The sequence below is a fragment of the Pelodiscus sinensis genome, chromosome 18 (genome assembly GCF_052426305.1).
Source record: "Pelodiscus sinensis isolate ZL-2025 chromosome 18, ASM5242630v1, whole genome shotgun sequence".
Taxonomy (NCBI): domain Eukaryota; kingdom Metazoa; phylum Chordata; order Testudines; family Trionychidae; genus Pelodiscus; species Pelodiscus sinensis.
This window is the reverse complement of record NC_143069.1, coordinates 30,868,766-30,883,618: the sequence shown is the minus strand read 5'-3', so window position 1 is coordinate 30,883,618 and position 14,853 is coordinate 30,868,766. Positions and strand designations below refer to the sequence as shown.

The 14,853-nt window shown below is 59.8% G+C and overlaps 2 protein-coding genes across 2 annotated transcripts in view; one reads left to right on the top strand and one right to left on the bottom strand.

Moving 5' to 3' along the window:
* Positions 1 to 6,859: 6,859 nt before the first annotated feature.
* LOC142823773 (transmembrane protein 100-like) lies at positions 6,860 to 12,434 on the top strand. The gene is made up of 2 exons (XM_075915113.2): positions 6,860 to 7,145; positions 7,767 to 12,434. The coding sequence occupies exon 2, from the start codon at positions 7,812 to 7,814 to the stop codon at positions 8,184 to 8,186; it is 375 nt and encodes a 124-aa protein (XP_075771228.1). The 5' UTR covers positions 6,860 to 7,145; positions 7,767 to 7,811; the 3' UTR covers positions 8,187 to 12,434.
* Positions 12,147 to 14,853, bottom strand: part of UBE2S (ubiquitin conjugating enzyme E2 S) — a 20,737-nt gene continuing 18,030 nt past the window's right edge. Inside the window, exon 5 of the mRNA XM_075915111.2 lies at positions 12,147 to 12,642. Within this exon, the coding sequence (XP_075771226.2) occupies positions 12,343 to 12,642 (300 nt within the window). The 3' untranslated portion in view covers positions 12,147 to 12,342. The remainder of the gene's footprint in view (positions 12,643 to 14,853) is intronic.

Sequence of the window (14,853 nt, the reverse complement as noted above, 5' to 3'; positions counted from 1 at the left end):
GCCCATCCCCCATTCCCCCACAAACCCTTCTATACCCCATCCCCCTGAATCCTCCATCCCCTGCCTCTCATGAACCCCTCTATCCCCCATCCCCCATGAACCTCTCCATCCCCCATAACCCCCTTACAGAACCCTCCATCCCCGTCCCCCATGAACCCCTCCACCCCCCGCAAATCCCTCTATCCCCATCCCCCATAACCCCCCTGCAGACCCTTCTATCCCACATCCCCCATGAACCCCTCTATCTCCCATCCCTCGCAAACCCCTCTATTCCACCATCCCCCCACATACCCTTCTATTCCCCATTCCCCCAAACCCGCCATCCCCCGTCTCTCACAAACCCCTCTATCCCCCATGAAACCCCCCCACCCCGCAAAACTCTTCCCCTGGAAACCCCTCTATCCCCCATCCCCCATGAACCTCTCCATCCCCATAACCCCCCCCCCCCGCAGAACCCTCTATCCCCCATCCCTCGCAAACCCCTCTATCCCCCATCCCCCATGAACCTCTCCATCCCCATAACCCCCCCGCAGAACCCTCTATCCCCCATCCCTCGCAAACCCCTCTATCCCCCATCCCCCATGAACCTCTCCATCCCCATAACCCCCCCGCAGAACCCTCTATCCCCCATCCCTCGCAAACCCCTCTATCCCCCATCCCCCATGAACCTCTCCATCCCCATAACCCCCCTCGCAAACCCCTCTATTTCCCCCGTTGCCCCACAAACCCTTCTATCCTCCATCCCCCCAAAGCCTCCATCCCCCATCTCTCATGAACCCCTCTATCCCCCATCCCCCATGAACCCCTCCATCCCCCATAACCCCCACAGAACCCTCTATCCCCCGTCCCTCGCAAACCCCTCTATCCCACATCCCTCGCAAACCCCTCTATCCCACATCCCCCATGAACTCCTCCATCCCCCCCAAACTCCTCAATCCTCCATTCCCCCACAAACCCCTCTATCCACTCAGCCACCTACCCCCAGCCACCCCATTCCCCCATGAACGATCTATCTGCCTTATCCATCTATCTCAGCCACCCCCTCTATCTATCTACTCCCACCCATCCCCTTTATCTATCTATCCCCACCCCCCATCTATCTATCTAAGGGAATGGCTACACTACAAAGTTAATTTGAACTAACAGTCGTTAGTTCGAATTAACTTTCATAGGCGCTACACAGGCAACCCGCTAGTTCAAATTTAATTCAAACTAGTGGAGCACTTAATTCGAACTAGGTAAACCTCATTCTACGAGGACTAATGCCTAGTTCGAATTAGCTAGTTCGAATTAAGGGCTGTGTAGCCACTTAATTCGAACTAGTGGGAGGCTAGCCCTTCCCAGCATTCCCTGGTGGCCACTCTGGGCACCACGAGGGAAACTCTTCTGCCCCCCTCCTGGCCCCGGAGCCCTTAAAGGGGCACGGGCTGGCTACGGTGCCCGTGCCAGGTGCAAGCCTGCCAGCTCCCAGCCAGCAGACCCTGCACCTGGCACAGCACAAGCCAGCCACCCGCTGCCACCCAGCCATCCCCCTCTTCCTGGGACCAGGGTGGCTGCTCCCAGTAGCCTGCCCAGGACTGCAAGAGGTGGGCGCCTGCCTGGTCTAGTGCAGAGATCGTGGATCTCATTGAGGCTTGGGGGGAGGCCTCCAACATCCACGATCTCCGCACTAGGCATAGGAAAGTGGCCGTCTAGGGCAGGATAGCTGCCAGCCTGGCCACCAAAGGCCACATGCGAAACCAGGAGCAGGTTGGCATGAAAATCAAGTTGGTCCAGTGAGCCCCCCGGCCCTGAGCCCTGAGCTTAGAACATAAGAACATAAGAACTTCCGTACTGGGTCAGACCAAAGGTCCATCTAGCCCAGTAGCCCATCTGCCGACAGTGGCCAACACCAGGTACCCTGGAGGGAATGGACCGAAGACAGTGACCAAACCATTTGTCTTGTGCCATCCCATCTCCAGCCTTCCACAAACAGAGGCCAGGGACACCATTCTTACCCCCTGGCTAATAGCACTCCATGGACCCAACCTCCATGACTTTATCTAACTTCTCTTTAAACTCTGTTCTAGTTCTAGCCTTCACAGCCTCCTGTGGCAAGGAGTTCCACAGGTTGACTATGCACTGTGTGAAGAAGTTTCGCTTATTAGTTTGAAGTCTGCTACCCATTCATTTCATTGGTGTCCTCTAGTCCTTCTATTATGGGAACTAATGAAGAACTTTTCTTTATGCACCCTCTCCACCCCACTCATGATTTTATAGTCCTCTATCATATCCCCCCTCAGTCTCCTCTTTTCTAAGCTGAAAAGTCCCAGTCTCTTTAGCTTCTCCTCATATGGGACCTGTTCCAAACCCCTAATCATTGTAGTTGCCCTTTTCTGAAACCTTTCCAAGGCCAAAATATCTTTTTTGAGGTGAGGAGACCACATCTGTACACAGTACTGAAGATGTGGGCGTATCATAGTTTTATACTTCCCCTTCTCCTCCTTCCCCTGGCTTCCCCCTTCCAGCTCCCTCCTCCCAGGTTTCCCCCTCCCCTCTCCCACCCTCTCTCCCACCTCCTTTTCCCAGTCTCCCCAGAGGTTAATCCCCTCCCCCCCATTTTTGTTAAATAAAGAGAGTTTCTATTTTTGAACACACGTGTCCTTTATTTTGTACATCAGGAAGGGGGGCTAGGGAGGGGTAAGTGGAAGGAGGTGAGGGAGGAATGGGGCACGAGCCCCCGATGGGGAGGACTGGGGTGGCTCTGCAGGCTCCTCGGGGTGGAAGCTCTCCTGCAGGGCCTCCTGGATCCTGACAGCCCCCCGACTGACCCCCCCGGATGGCAGCCTGCGGCAAGTGCAGCAGGGCTGATGGCCGAGTGCTGTGATGTGCCGAGTGTGGGCACTCAGGGCTCTCCAAGACAGGACTGCTTTGCTGTCCCTCATCGAGGTAGACAAGCGAGCGGGGAACCCTGAGAACTGTCTGTCCGGGGTGGGGGTCGGGTCCCTTTAAGCACAGCCCTCGGCTAGCCTGAGACAGCAGCTCCACGCTCTAAGCCATAACCTGATACCCTGCTGGCACTGCTTCCGGCCAGCCTTAACTTCGGTTCAGGGTCCACTCAGTGTGGACATGCTAGTTCGAATTAGCAAAACGCTAATTCAAATGATTTTTTAGGTCTAGATGCACTAGTTCGAATTAGCTTAGTTCGAATTAACTAATTCAAATTAAGTTAGTTCGAATTAGTGCTGTAGTGTAGACATACCCTATCTATCTATCTATCTATCTATCTATCTATCTATCTATCTATCTATCTATCTATCTATCTATCTATCTATCTAAAGTTACACAATGAGCAACTCTGAGTGGGACTCAAAGTCAGCACTTCCTCTGTCCTGTGCTGGCCTGGGAGGGGAGTGGGGTCTAGTGGTTAGAGTGGGTGATGGGCTCCCCGGGGTGCCATCTGGAGCTGGGGTCCCGCCAGGGCCCCTGAGCACCCCAGCCTGGCCTGTGTCTCACACACCAGCCCTGGTGAGTGTGCAGAGCTGCGCCCAGAGCCATGCACCAGCCCCACACAAAGACACGGCAGCCAGCAGCCCATTGCCCCCAGCCCCCCGCCTTGCCATCCGCCTTGCTCTCCAGCATCAGCTCCCCCGCCATGGAGAGCACATGGGTCAGTCTGTGTTGCCGGGGATGCCCCCCCCAAAGCCACGGGTTTAGGTAAGATGGAAAGCAGAGTTGTTAACCGCGGCGTGGTGGGTTTTCAGGCACAAGCGGTGTCCACCGACGGGAAGGAAAAGCTGCATCTTAAACTCTCCTAGGCAGCATTTCAATCCAACCATTTCCCCATCCTACTGGTTGTTCCCGTTCTTAAAACACACGCCTCTTCCTTACACCAAGCCCCTAAGAGCCAGCTCAGGGAGTGGAGCGGTGACTAGTGGTTAAATCAGGGGGAGCTGGGACACCTGGGTTCTCTCCCCAGCTCAGGGAGGGGAGCAACATTCCCTCTAATCTTTTCCATCCATGGGTGATTTTTTTCCCATCCATGTGCGGAATAATTTTATCTACACTGAGGCATGTGCAGATGTGCACCACCAGTGGAAACTCAACAGCCAGCTGTGGGTGCTCTGCTAATGAGCCAAGCGGCCTTTGAATCTCCCCTGAGTGGCCACTCAAGCACCCAGCTTACAGGGAACGCTGGAGGGGTGTGGGGGCTAGTGATTGGGGCTGGGGGCAGGGAGCCAGGACCAGCGTTAGGGAAACAGGTCCCCACCATTTGCAAAAGGGCAAATGGAATCAGAGGGAACAGAGCTCAGTTGCCCAAATAAAACAATGACTCTAGAACATCTGTTGCTCTAACCACTAGACCCCGCTGCCCTCCCAGGCCAGTGAGAGCACACAGGCGTTCTGGCTCCCAGCCACCTGCCCCCTCTCCCACTCTAGCCACTAGACCCCACTCCCCTCCAGAGCCAGAGAGCAAGCACAGGAGTCCTGGCTCCCAGCCGCTTCCTCCCTCCCCCTCCCCCTCCCCCGCCTTCCCAGCTCTAACCACTAGACCCCACTCCCCTCCCAGAGCTGTTTCATGTGCCACACAGTGGCTAATTACAGTCGGTCTCTGCTAATTATAGCCCAATCTGTGCCTTGTGCCATATGCTCAATCGGCTTTGGTGGGTCAGTTCTGTCAGCCAGGAGGCATTAGTGTCATGGCCAATCTGTCTGGGATAGGGCGGTGCCGGGCCCAGCTCTGGCTCATGGCGGGGGAAGGAGGACAGCATTGGGTGCCAGGGAGAAAGCCCAAGAGTCCGGGATGCCAGCCCTTCGCATAGAATCATAGAGCGGGAAGAGACCTTAGACAGTCATCAAGTCCAGCCCCCTGCTCAAGGCAGGACCAATCCCAACTAAATCAATTCAGCCGGGGCTTTGTCAAGCCGAGGCTTTGCTCTAACCACTAGACCCTGCTCCTCCAGCCCATCTCTGATGGCTGAGCTAGCGCAGCTCCCTTGGAAGGACGTCTAGTCCTGCTACAAAGATGCCAGGTGATGGAAAATCCACCTGTTTCATGAAAGAAGCTGCCAGTGCCTCACCTCCAGCTGAGGGAGCAGGGAATATAGGGGCTGGGATGTGAAGGAGGACGTTAGGGACACAGAACTACAACTCCCATGAGGCACGGCAGCATCTGTGCTGTGGGAGGAGGCCACAATGCAGTATGGGAGATAGAGTCCAGCAGGGGAGATCCCTTATGGGGAAATCAAGGCCTCAGGGTCACTGAACTACAACTCCCAGGAGACATTGCAGCAGCAGAGCTGGGGAGGAAGTCACCGTGCATTAGGGGAGATGGAGTCCAGCAGGAGTGGGGCTATTAGGGACACAGAACTTGGATCTCATGAGGCATAGTGACAGGCCCCATTCCCCCAGTGTGTGGGTATGGGATACAAGTGTGTGGTGGTGTAGCAGCTGGGTTGCGCGTGCTGTCACAGAGTGTGCATGTATAAGTGTGTGTGTGTGTGTGTGTGTGTGTGTGTGTCCCTCTCTGCTGCCCCCTGCTGGAGGAGATATGCCTCCCACTATGCATGTGGTGTGTGCATGTGTGTGCGCGTGCACGTGTGTGCAAGGGGGGGGGGGTTGTCAGGTGTCCGGTATTGAACCGGACAGCCCGGTATTTGTGCTTTCCATCCAGTAAAAACATTCAGAAAATACAGGACACCTAAAATGTCCAATAGTTTCTGTTTTTCCCAAGGCCTGGCTCGGGCGCCCGACAGAAGGCAGCTTGGGACATGATCGGGTGAAGGGACGGAAAAGCAGCTCGGGAATTAAAGGGGCCGTGACTGCATTTCGGCCCTGCTCATTTTTTGGCGGGTCAGTATTTTTTGTGAAACCATCTGGCAACTCTGTGTGTGTGTGTGTGTGTGTGTGTGTGTGTGTGTGTGTGTGTGTGTGTGTTCCTCTCTGCTGCCCCCTGCTGGAGGGGATGTGTGTGTGTGTGTGTGTGTGTGTGTGTGTGTGTGTGTGTGTGTGTGTGTGTTCCCCTCTGCTGCCCACTGCTGGAGGGGGATGTGTGTGTGTGTATGTGTGTTCCTCTCTGCTGCCCCCTGCTGGAGGGGATGTGTGTGTGTGTGTGTGTGTGTGTGTGTGTGTGTTCCCCTCTGCTGCCCACTGCTGGAGGGGGATGTGTGTGTGTGTGTGTGTGTGTGTGTTCCTCTCTGCTGCCCCCTGCTGGAGGGGATATGCCTCGCACTGTGTATGTGGTTAGAGGCTACATGTACACTACAAGATTTTTTTGCGGCATAAGGCTCTTGCACAAAAAAAAAACCCTTTTGCACAAAAAGGAACCAGCCACACTGCTTGTTTTTACACCAAAACCCCTTGTGCAAAAACAGATCGGAAGAGAATATGCCAATGAAGCATGAGCCAATGCTAATCCGCGCTTCATTTGCATCGCCTCTTCCGGCAAGTCGTGTCGTGTGGACGCAGCCTGAGTGTCTGCGTGTGGGCTGAGGGATGGCTGGCTACGTCTCCACTACAAGATCCCTGTGCGGAGGGTTACATTTCAGGTGTGCATGGACATGGGGGGGAGCAGAGTTGTGTGCATGGCTGGTGGGGTGCGGGCGTGTGTGGTGTTTACAGGGACGTGTGTATGTGCATATACTGCCTGCTTGTAATTTGTATGTTCCACGCCTCCCCCCCCCCCCCCCCCCACGGGCTTATCCCTGCTGTTTGTGAGTGTGTGGGAAACTGGGTGTGTGCAACCCAGTCCCCACGCCAGAGGAACTGGCTAATTGGTCACCTTATCATTTCATCTGCCAAGTGGAGAAGCCGATTGCCAAGGGGCGGGGGCAGGAGTGGAGTGGGGGGGCAGGGGACTGGGACAGAGCTATATTATAGAGAGGAAGCAAAATTACAAAACTCCAGCCAGGCAGCTAAGGGGGAGACAGAGAAAGAAAGAAAGAAAGAAAGAAAGAAAGAAAGAAAGAAAGAAAGAAAGAAAGAAAGAAAGAAAGAAAGAAAGAAAGAAAGAAAGAAAGAAAGAAAGACGGACGAGAGGCAGCAGCAGAGAGGCGTGAAAGGCTGGGGCAGGAGGCGGCGGGCGGGGCAGGGCAGACGGCGGGAACCTGGACGAAGAGGGGAAGAAAGCAAGACCCCAAAAGGCCGTGGCCCTGGGCAGCTGAGAGGTAAGCAGGGACAGGACACACAGCTTGGCGGGGTTCAGAGCGGCTGCGAGCAGATCCTGGACAGTTGAATGAGAAATTGGGGGCGGTGGGGCATCAGGGGGCCCCGCCTGGCACCTGGCTTGTGCCCCACAGCTGGGATGTCACGTTGCACCAGCTTCTCCCCAGCATGCCCCACACATCTGGCCTGCTGCCCCACCCCGCTCAGCCCCCCAGCTGGCGCGCACAGCACATTGGCCCCTGCTCCTATCCATGTTCCCCAAGACAGGTGCCCCCAGCCCATCACATCTTCCCAAGGCCCATAGGGGATGGATAGGGGGGGTTAGTCAGGGCACCCTGCATTGTGGCTGTTCTCTGCCTCCTGGAGTCCAAGGGGGAGGATGAAAGGGTGGTCACGGGACCCTACGCCCGGGGAATATTGGCTCTTGGGGCGGGATTCCTCCCTGAAAGATGCAGGCTCCCTTTTCTGCGACACTGCACGGCAATGGTGGGATGTTTTTGTAGGGTCTTCTGAGCCAGTTCTTGATTTAAAGGCACAAATGGCCCCTTGAGGTGCAATGTTATTTTAGGGGCTCCAGGCAGGAAGCTTGGTTCCCCTAACCCTAACCCCTTCCCTCCTCCCAGCCCCCTCTCTCTCCCCACACACCCCCCCTCCTGCTGCCGCCTGCTATGTCTGCCACCCCGGCGCCACCCGAGCGTGTGACCGTGAACATGGCCACGGAGGAGGTCCAGATCCAGCCACGCCTGGACCCACACCTGGTGAGCACGACCACGGGGGGCGTGGAGGGCGCCTGCTCCCACTGCCTCCTGCCCTTCAGCGCGGTGGCGGTGCTGATCGGGGTGGTCATGACAATCCTGGCCTACGCCCAGGATGCCCACGGCTCGGTGCTGTGGGTGCTGGGGCTGGTCCTGCTTGGCACCGGGGCGCTGGGCCTTGCCGGGAGCTGCCTGGCTCGACGCTGCCGGGGTGGCAAGATCAGCTGGAGACATGACAGCTTCACACTGCTGGTGGGGGACCAGCTGCAGAAGAAGGCGATAGTGTGAGAGTCCGAGCCAACCCAACGCTGCGATCCGGCCCAGCTTCCGTCTCCATCCCGTGTCTGATCCGAGCCGGCGCTTCGATCTGGTCCGGGTTCCACCTCCATCCTGTGTCCGATCCCAGCCGGCGCTGCGATCCGGTCCGGTTTCCACCTCCATCCCGTGTCGGATCTGAGCCAGCGCTGCGATCCAGTCCGGTTTCCACCTCCATCCCGTGTCGGATCCGAGCTGGCGCTGCGATCCAGTCCGGCTTCCGCCTCCATCCCGTGTCTGATCCGAGCCGGCGCTGCGATCCGGTCCGGTTTCCACCTCCATCCCGAGTCGGATCCGAGCTGGCGCTGCGATCCGGTCCGGCTTCCGCCTCCATCCCGTGTCTGATCCGAGCCGGCGCTGCGATCCGGTCCGGGTTCCACCTCCATCCCGTGTCTGATCCGAGCCGGCGCTGCGATCCGGTCCGGGTTCCACCTCCATCCCGTGTCGGATCTGAGCTGGCGCTGCGATCCGGTCCGGGTTCCGCCTCCATCCCGTGTCGGATCCGAGCCGGCGCTGCGATCCGGTCCGGGTTCTGCCTCCATCCTGAGTCCAAGCCAAGCTGGCGCTGCGATCCGGTCCGGGTTCCGCCTCCATCCCGTGTCTGATCCGAGCCGGTGCTGCAATCCGGTCCGGGTTCCGCCTCCATCCCGTGTCTGATCCGAGCCGGTGCTGCAATCCGGTCCAGGTTCCGCCTCCATCCCGAGTCCGATCCGAGCCAGCGCTTCGATCCAGTCCACGTTCCGCCTCCATCCCAAGTCTGATCCGAGCCAGCGCTTCGATCCGGTCCGGGTTCTGCCTCCATCCCGTGTCTGATCCGAGACGGCGCTGCGATCCGGTCCGGGTTCTGCCTCCCTCCTTTGTCTTCTGGCAAAGCCCTCTCACGTCCTCCTGCTGGACCTTCCCTGTGTTGTGTGTCATGCTGCCTGTACTGCAGGTAATGGGGGAGTCACCGTTAAACCCAGCACTCCTTCACCTGTCTCCTCTCTATACAAACATCACAGCCTCCAACCTTGCCTCCCGATTCTAACTGCAACCCTCTTGCCGCACACCAATGGGCCCATCTAGCGTAGCATCCCACCTCCAGCAGCAATCAATACTTGCTGATGTGAATGGAAGGCCCAAGACACCTACCACGTCCCTCATCGTGGCCAATTACGAAACAAGTCAACCGGCTACCAAGGGCCTGCCAGTGCTGAGAATCATGTCTCGGGGAGTTCCGCAGGCCATGCAAGAAAAAAAACCCCAAAAATAACGTTGCCTTGATCGGTCCTCATCCCCGTTGCCAGCGCTGGCGTTGTGGTTTAAAGGACCAGCCCAGCGCTCAGAAAGCAGTTGGGGGGCGAGGTAGGCGGGGCTCTGTCCCTGCTTGGGGGGCTGGGTTAGTTATAACGGTTCCTGAGCAGGGTAGCGTGTTGGAGCTTGGTAGATCCCCTTTGGGGTCAGGTGCGGGGGCTGGTCATATGGGGACACAGCCTCTAGGGTGGAGGCTGGTTATCCGGGGACCCCCCTACCGGGCCCCTCCCCCCACTCCCTGGGCACAGGGCCACCAGGGCCCCTCTGGGGGTATCGGAGCCTTGTGCCGTGCCAGGCGGGGTGCCCTGGGCAGGAGGGAACCGCCCGCCCAATCGCTGCCATCTCGGTGCCCTGAGTGTAAACAGGCAGGGCTTATCAGCTGGGGGCCGGGTCAGTGCATTGTTCGCAGCCTCTGGCCTGGCTTATCTGCGGCCCACAGCGGTGGGGGGGCGGGTTGGAGCTAGAGGAAGCGTGGGAGGGCAGCCCCCGGGAGAAAGGATCCCCCTGCCCAAACCGCCCTGCCCCCCAGCTGCCTCCCAATATTGCCCCCTGCCCTTCCCCATCGCCCTCCATTCCCCCTTTTCCTGACACCCCCCCCCACACCTCTCTTCCCCAGACAATGCCCCCCCCCACTCCTAGGCTGGGAGTCTACCTGGTGCCCCCCCATCAGTGCCTGGGCCCCATCGCTTGGCACAGCAGGGGCCTGGGCAATGTCTCAATGAGCCCCCCCCACAGGCAGAATCCTTGTTGAACCCCCTGACACCCCCCAAAACCTCTCCTTGGTCTGGCCCCTGGGGCATCGCAAGGGGGACGCTGGAGCCAGGCTGCAGGTGTCCAGGGACCGTCATTTTAGGAGAGGGCAGTGCCTACCTGGCCCCAGGGCACGATCTGGCTGGCTCGGGGGGCGGGAGGGGGGCAGGTAGGCACTGCCCGCCATGGGCAGCAGCTCCCTCCCAGCCTCAGGTGCATGAGGCGAGTTTCCCAGGTCTCAGCTCAATTTCCAGGTGTCTCCATCACGCAAATCCCCCCCCTCCATCCTGGGGGAGGGTCTCTGAGGAGATGGGGGCCATTGTGGGGGTAGGGCAGACAGAAGAGAGTGAATTATAGATTGGACCCAGGTCCCCACCCCTTGGGGCAGGGCCGCGGGCAGTGGGGCAGCCCAGCCAGTGGAAGTGGGGACACCAGCAGGGCCATGCCCCTCTGCTCCTCCAGGAGGGGGGTGCCAGCCCCAATCCAGCAGCCCGGGACCCTGTCCCCAAGGCTCCAGCAGAGCAGGGGTTAACACCCTGGCTGACTCCCTCCCAGGCCTGGGGAGGGAGGGGGGGTGTCCGGGAGCCTTCCAGGCTGTGGTTCCAGCCCTGTTTACAAAAGCCCTTTCCTGTTCCCATGGTCCCTGCCCTCCCACCCTGGTGCTGTGGGTTCAGTCACTGCAGAGCCGGGCTGGGCCAGCAGATCAGGAGTGAGGAGCACCAGCTGGTGGGGAAAACTGAGGCTGGGCCCAGTGAAATTGACGATTTCCTCCCTGCCCAGCTAAACCAGAGCCCTGGCCCCCTGCAGCCCCTCCCAGCCCAGCTGGTGACCTTCACTCCCCACCTGCAGCCCAAGGCTCTCCCCATACCTCTCACTCCTGCCCCACCAGCCCTGGTCTCCCCACCAGCCCCTAGAAACAGGTGCCATTGCTCAGGTGCTAGGAGAAGCTACCTGGTGGTTAGAACAAGCAGGGTTGCACCCCAGGGTCTGCTTCCATCAGCCACTCCTACAGGCAACTGGCCCTGAAGGGTCCTCAGCCTCTGAGGCTACCGCTCGGGAAGGGGAGTGGGGCCCAGTGGTTAGATATAGGCGAGAGGATTATTCCAGGGGTGGGTGGGAGAGATTCTCTGGCCTGCGTTGCGCAGGGGTCACACTAGATGATCATGGTGTCTAGGGCTGTGTCTGCACTACCACGATCTTGCGCCGAAGCGGCCACTCTCGCACAAAAACCTGCTGCCTGTCTACACTGGCCGTGTGTTCTCGTGCAAGGAAACTGACATTCTAATGTGTGAAATCAGGGCTTCTTGCGCCAGACCTGACGCTCCCGCTCAGGAATAAGGCCTCTGGCGCAAGAGGCCCGTGTAGACAGGCTACATGAATTTCTTGCGCAAGAAAGCCCCTCCACTGGCACAGATGCTCTTGCACAGAGGCACATGCCAGTGTAGACGCTCTCTTGTGGAAGTGTGTTTGCACAAGAACTCTTGTGCAAGAAGCTGCCAGTGTAGACGTAGCCCGAGTTAGAGCAGAAAGGGCCGGAATCCAGAACTGCAGGGTTCCCCCCTCACCTCTAGACGGGCAGTAGGGTCTAGTGGTTAAAGCCAGGACTGGTGGGCACCATTCCTGGTTCTGGGAGTGGAGTCTAATGGTTAGAGCCAGGGGGACCCAGGGCTCCTGGGTTCTCTCCTTGGCTCAGGCAGAAAAGGGAGGCAGGACAGTGCACTGGGATAGCTGGATTCCAACCTCTCCCCGGGGGACTATGGGGCAGCTCTGCCCCCTTGTGGCTGGATTTCCACCTTTCGGCTCATTTAAGCCACCCAAGCAGCACCCAGCCCCCTCCAAAGGGCACCCCCCTGGGACACAACGATTGGGGGGGATAAATTAACCCTTCAGTAGAAAAAAGTCCTTTAATAGATTTTTTATAACTTAAATAACTTAAGATTGAAAAAAGGGTAAAATACCAAAGCGTCTTAACAAAAAGATGGGAAAAGGGACAGTTGGATTAGAACCCTGCCCCGGACCCCCCCAACCCCCCCGCCAGTCCCCCCTCCCCCCAATGAGTCCATTCTCCAAGTCGGCCCCCCCGCCCCTAGAGCCGCCGCAGCGCCCGCTTTTTGTCAGTCTTCTTCTTCGCCAGCTGTTTCTTGTCCCTGTCGCCTGCGTGTTTCTTGGCCAGGGGGCCCTCGCCCCCGGCCGCCAAGACAGTCGCGGAGGAGCAGGGGTCAGCCGGGTCCTTGCTGGCCCCCCGCAGGCTGGAGGGCTGGGCGTGGATCTCCGTCAGCAGGCGGGCCCGGGCGGCGTACTCCTCGTAGTTCTCCAGCAGCAGCCGACCCGCCTCCTCGTTCAGGGCCGACTCGGGGTTGGGGTGGATCAGCAAGCACTTGATCGTCTGTGGGGAGGGAAGGCGGGTGAATCGGAGCAGGGGCTGCCCACAGCTCCATTCCCAAGGGAGGGCAGCCAGCCATGGGGCTCCCTCCGGTCCAGCCCCTCCCGCAGACAGCTGCTAGGTCAGGACACCCCACTTGTCTTATTACATGCCCCCCCTCCCAGCACCAGGGCAGAACAAATTGCCAGTCTCTGGTGCTTTGCTGGCCTCCCCCACCCCCAATCTACTCTTTCAAGGTGCCTAGAGATCTGGGGCACCCTGAGAATTGAGGCAGGTGAAGTCAAGGAGGCATCCCTGGGCCCTTGGGGGGGCACGGAATAGCCAGAGGACAGGGCATCCCAGCCACACATCCCTGGGCTCCTGGGGGGGCAGGGAATAGCCAGAGGACAGGGCATCCCAGCCACACATCCCTGGGCCCTGGGGGAGGCAGGGAATAGCCAGAGGACAGGGCATCCCAGCCACACACCCCTGGGCCCTGGGGGAGGCAGGGAATAGCCAGAGGACAGGGCATCCCAGCCACACATCCCTGGGCCCTGGGGGAGGCAGGGAATAGCCAGAGGACAGGGCATCCCAGCCACACACCCCTGGGCCCTGGGGGGGCAGGGAATAGCCAGAGGACAGGGCATCCCAGCCACACACCCCTGGGCCCTTGGGGGGGCACGGAATAGCCAGAGGACAGGGCATCCCGGCCACACACCCCTGGGCCCTTGGGGGGGCAGGGAATAGCCAGAGGACAGGGCATCCCGGCCACACATCCCTGGGCCCTGGGGGAGGCAGGGAATAGCCAGAGGACAGGGCATCCCGGCCACACACCCCTGGGCCCTTGGGGGGGCAGGGAATAGCCAGAGGACAGGGCATCCCAGCCACACATCCCTGGGCCCTGGGGGAGGCAGGGAATAGCCAGAGAACAGGGCATCCCAGCCACACACCCCTGGGCCCTGGGGGAGGCAGGGAATAGCCAGAGAACAGGGCATCCCAGCCACACATCCCTGGGCTCCTGGGGGAGGCAGGGAATAGCCAGAGGACAGGGCATCCCGGCCACACACCCCTGGGCCCTGGGGGAGGCAGGGAATAGCCAGAGAACAGGGCATCCCAGCCACACATCCCTGGGCTCCTGGGGGAGGCAGGGAATAGCCAGAGGACAGGGCATCCCAGCCACACATCCCTGGGCCCTGGGGGGGCAGGGAATAGCCAGAGGACAGGGCATCCCGGCCACACATCCCTGGGCCCTGGGGGAGGCAGGGAATAGCCAGAGGACAGGGCATCCCAGCCACACACCCCTGGGCCCTTGGGGGGGCAGGGAATAGCCAGAGGACAGGGCATCCCAGCCACACACCCCTGGGCCCTGGGGGGGCAGGGAATAGCCAGAGGACAGGGCATCCCAGCCACACACCCCTGGGGGAGGCAGGGAATAGCCAGAGAACAGGGCATCCCGGCCACACACCCCTGGGCCCTGGGGGAGGCAGGGAATAGCCAGACAACAGGGCATCCCGGCCACACACCCCTGGGCCCTGGGGGGACAGGGAATAGCCAGAGGACAGGGCATCCCAGCCACACACCCCTGGGCCCTGGGGGGGCAGGGAATAGCCAGAGGACAGGGCATCCCGGCCACACATCCCTGGGCCCTTGGGGGGGCACGGAATAGCCAGAGGACAGGGCATCCTGGCCACACATCCCTGGGCCCTGGGGGAGGCAGGGAATAGCCAGAGAACAGGGCATCCCGGCCACACATCCCTGGGCCCTGGGGGAGGCAGGGAATAGCCAGAGGACAGGGCATCCCAGCCACACACCCCTGGGGGAGGCAGGGAATAGCCAGAGAACAGGGCATCCCAGCCACACATCCCTGGGCGGGTCAGGGAATAGCCAGAGGACAGGGCATCCCGGCCACACACCCCTGGGCCCTTGGGGGGGCAGGGAATAGCCAGAGGACAGGGCATCCCGGCCACACACCCCTGGGCCCTGGGGGGACAGGGAATAGCCAGAGGACAGGGCATCCCAGCCACACATCCCTGGGCCCTGGGGGAGGCAGGGAATAGCCAGAGGACAGGGCATCCCGGCCACACACCCCTGGGCCCTGGGGGAGGCAGGGAATAGCCAGACAACAGGGCATCCCGGCCACACACCCCTGGGCCCTTGGGGGACAGGGAATAGCCAGAGGACAGGGCATCCCAGCCACACACCCCTGGGCCCTGGGGGGGCAGGGAATAGCCAGAG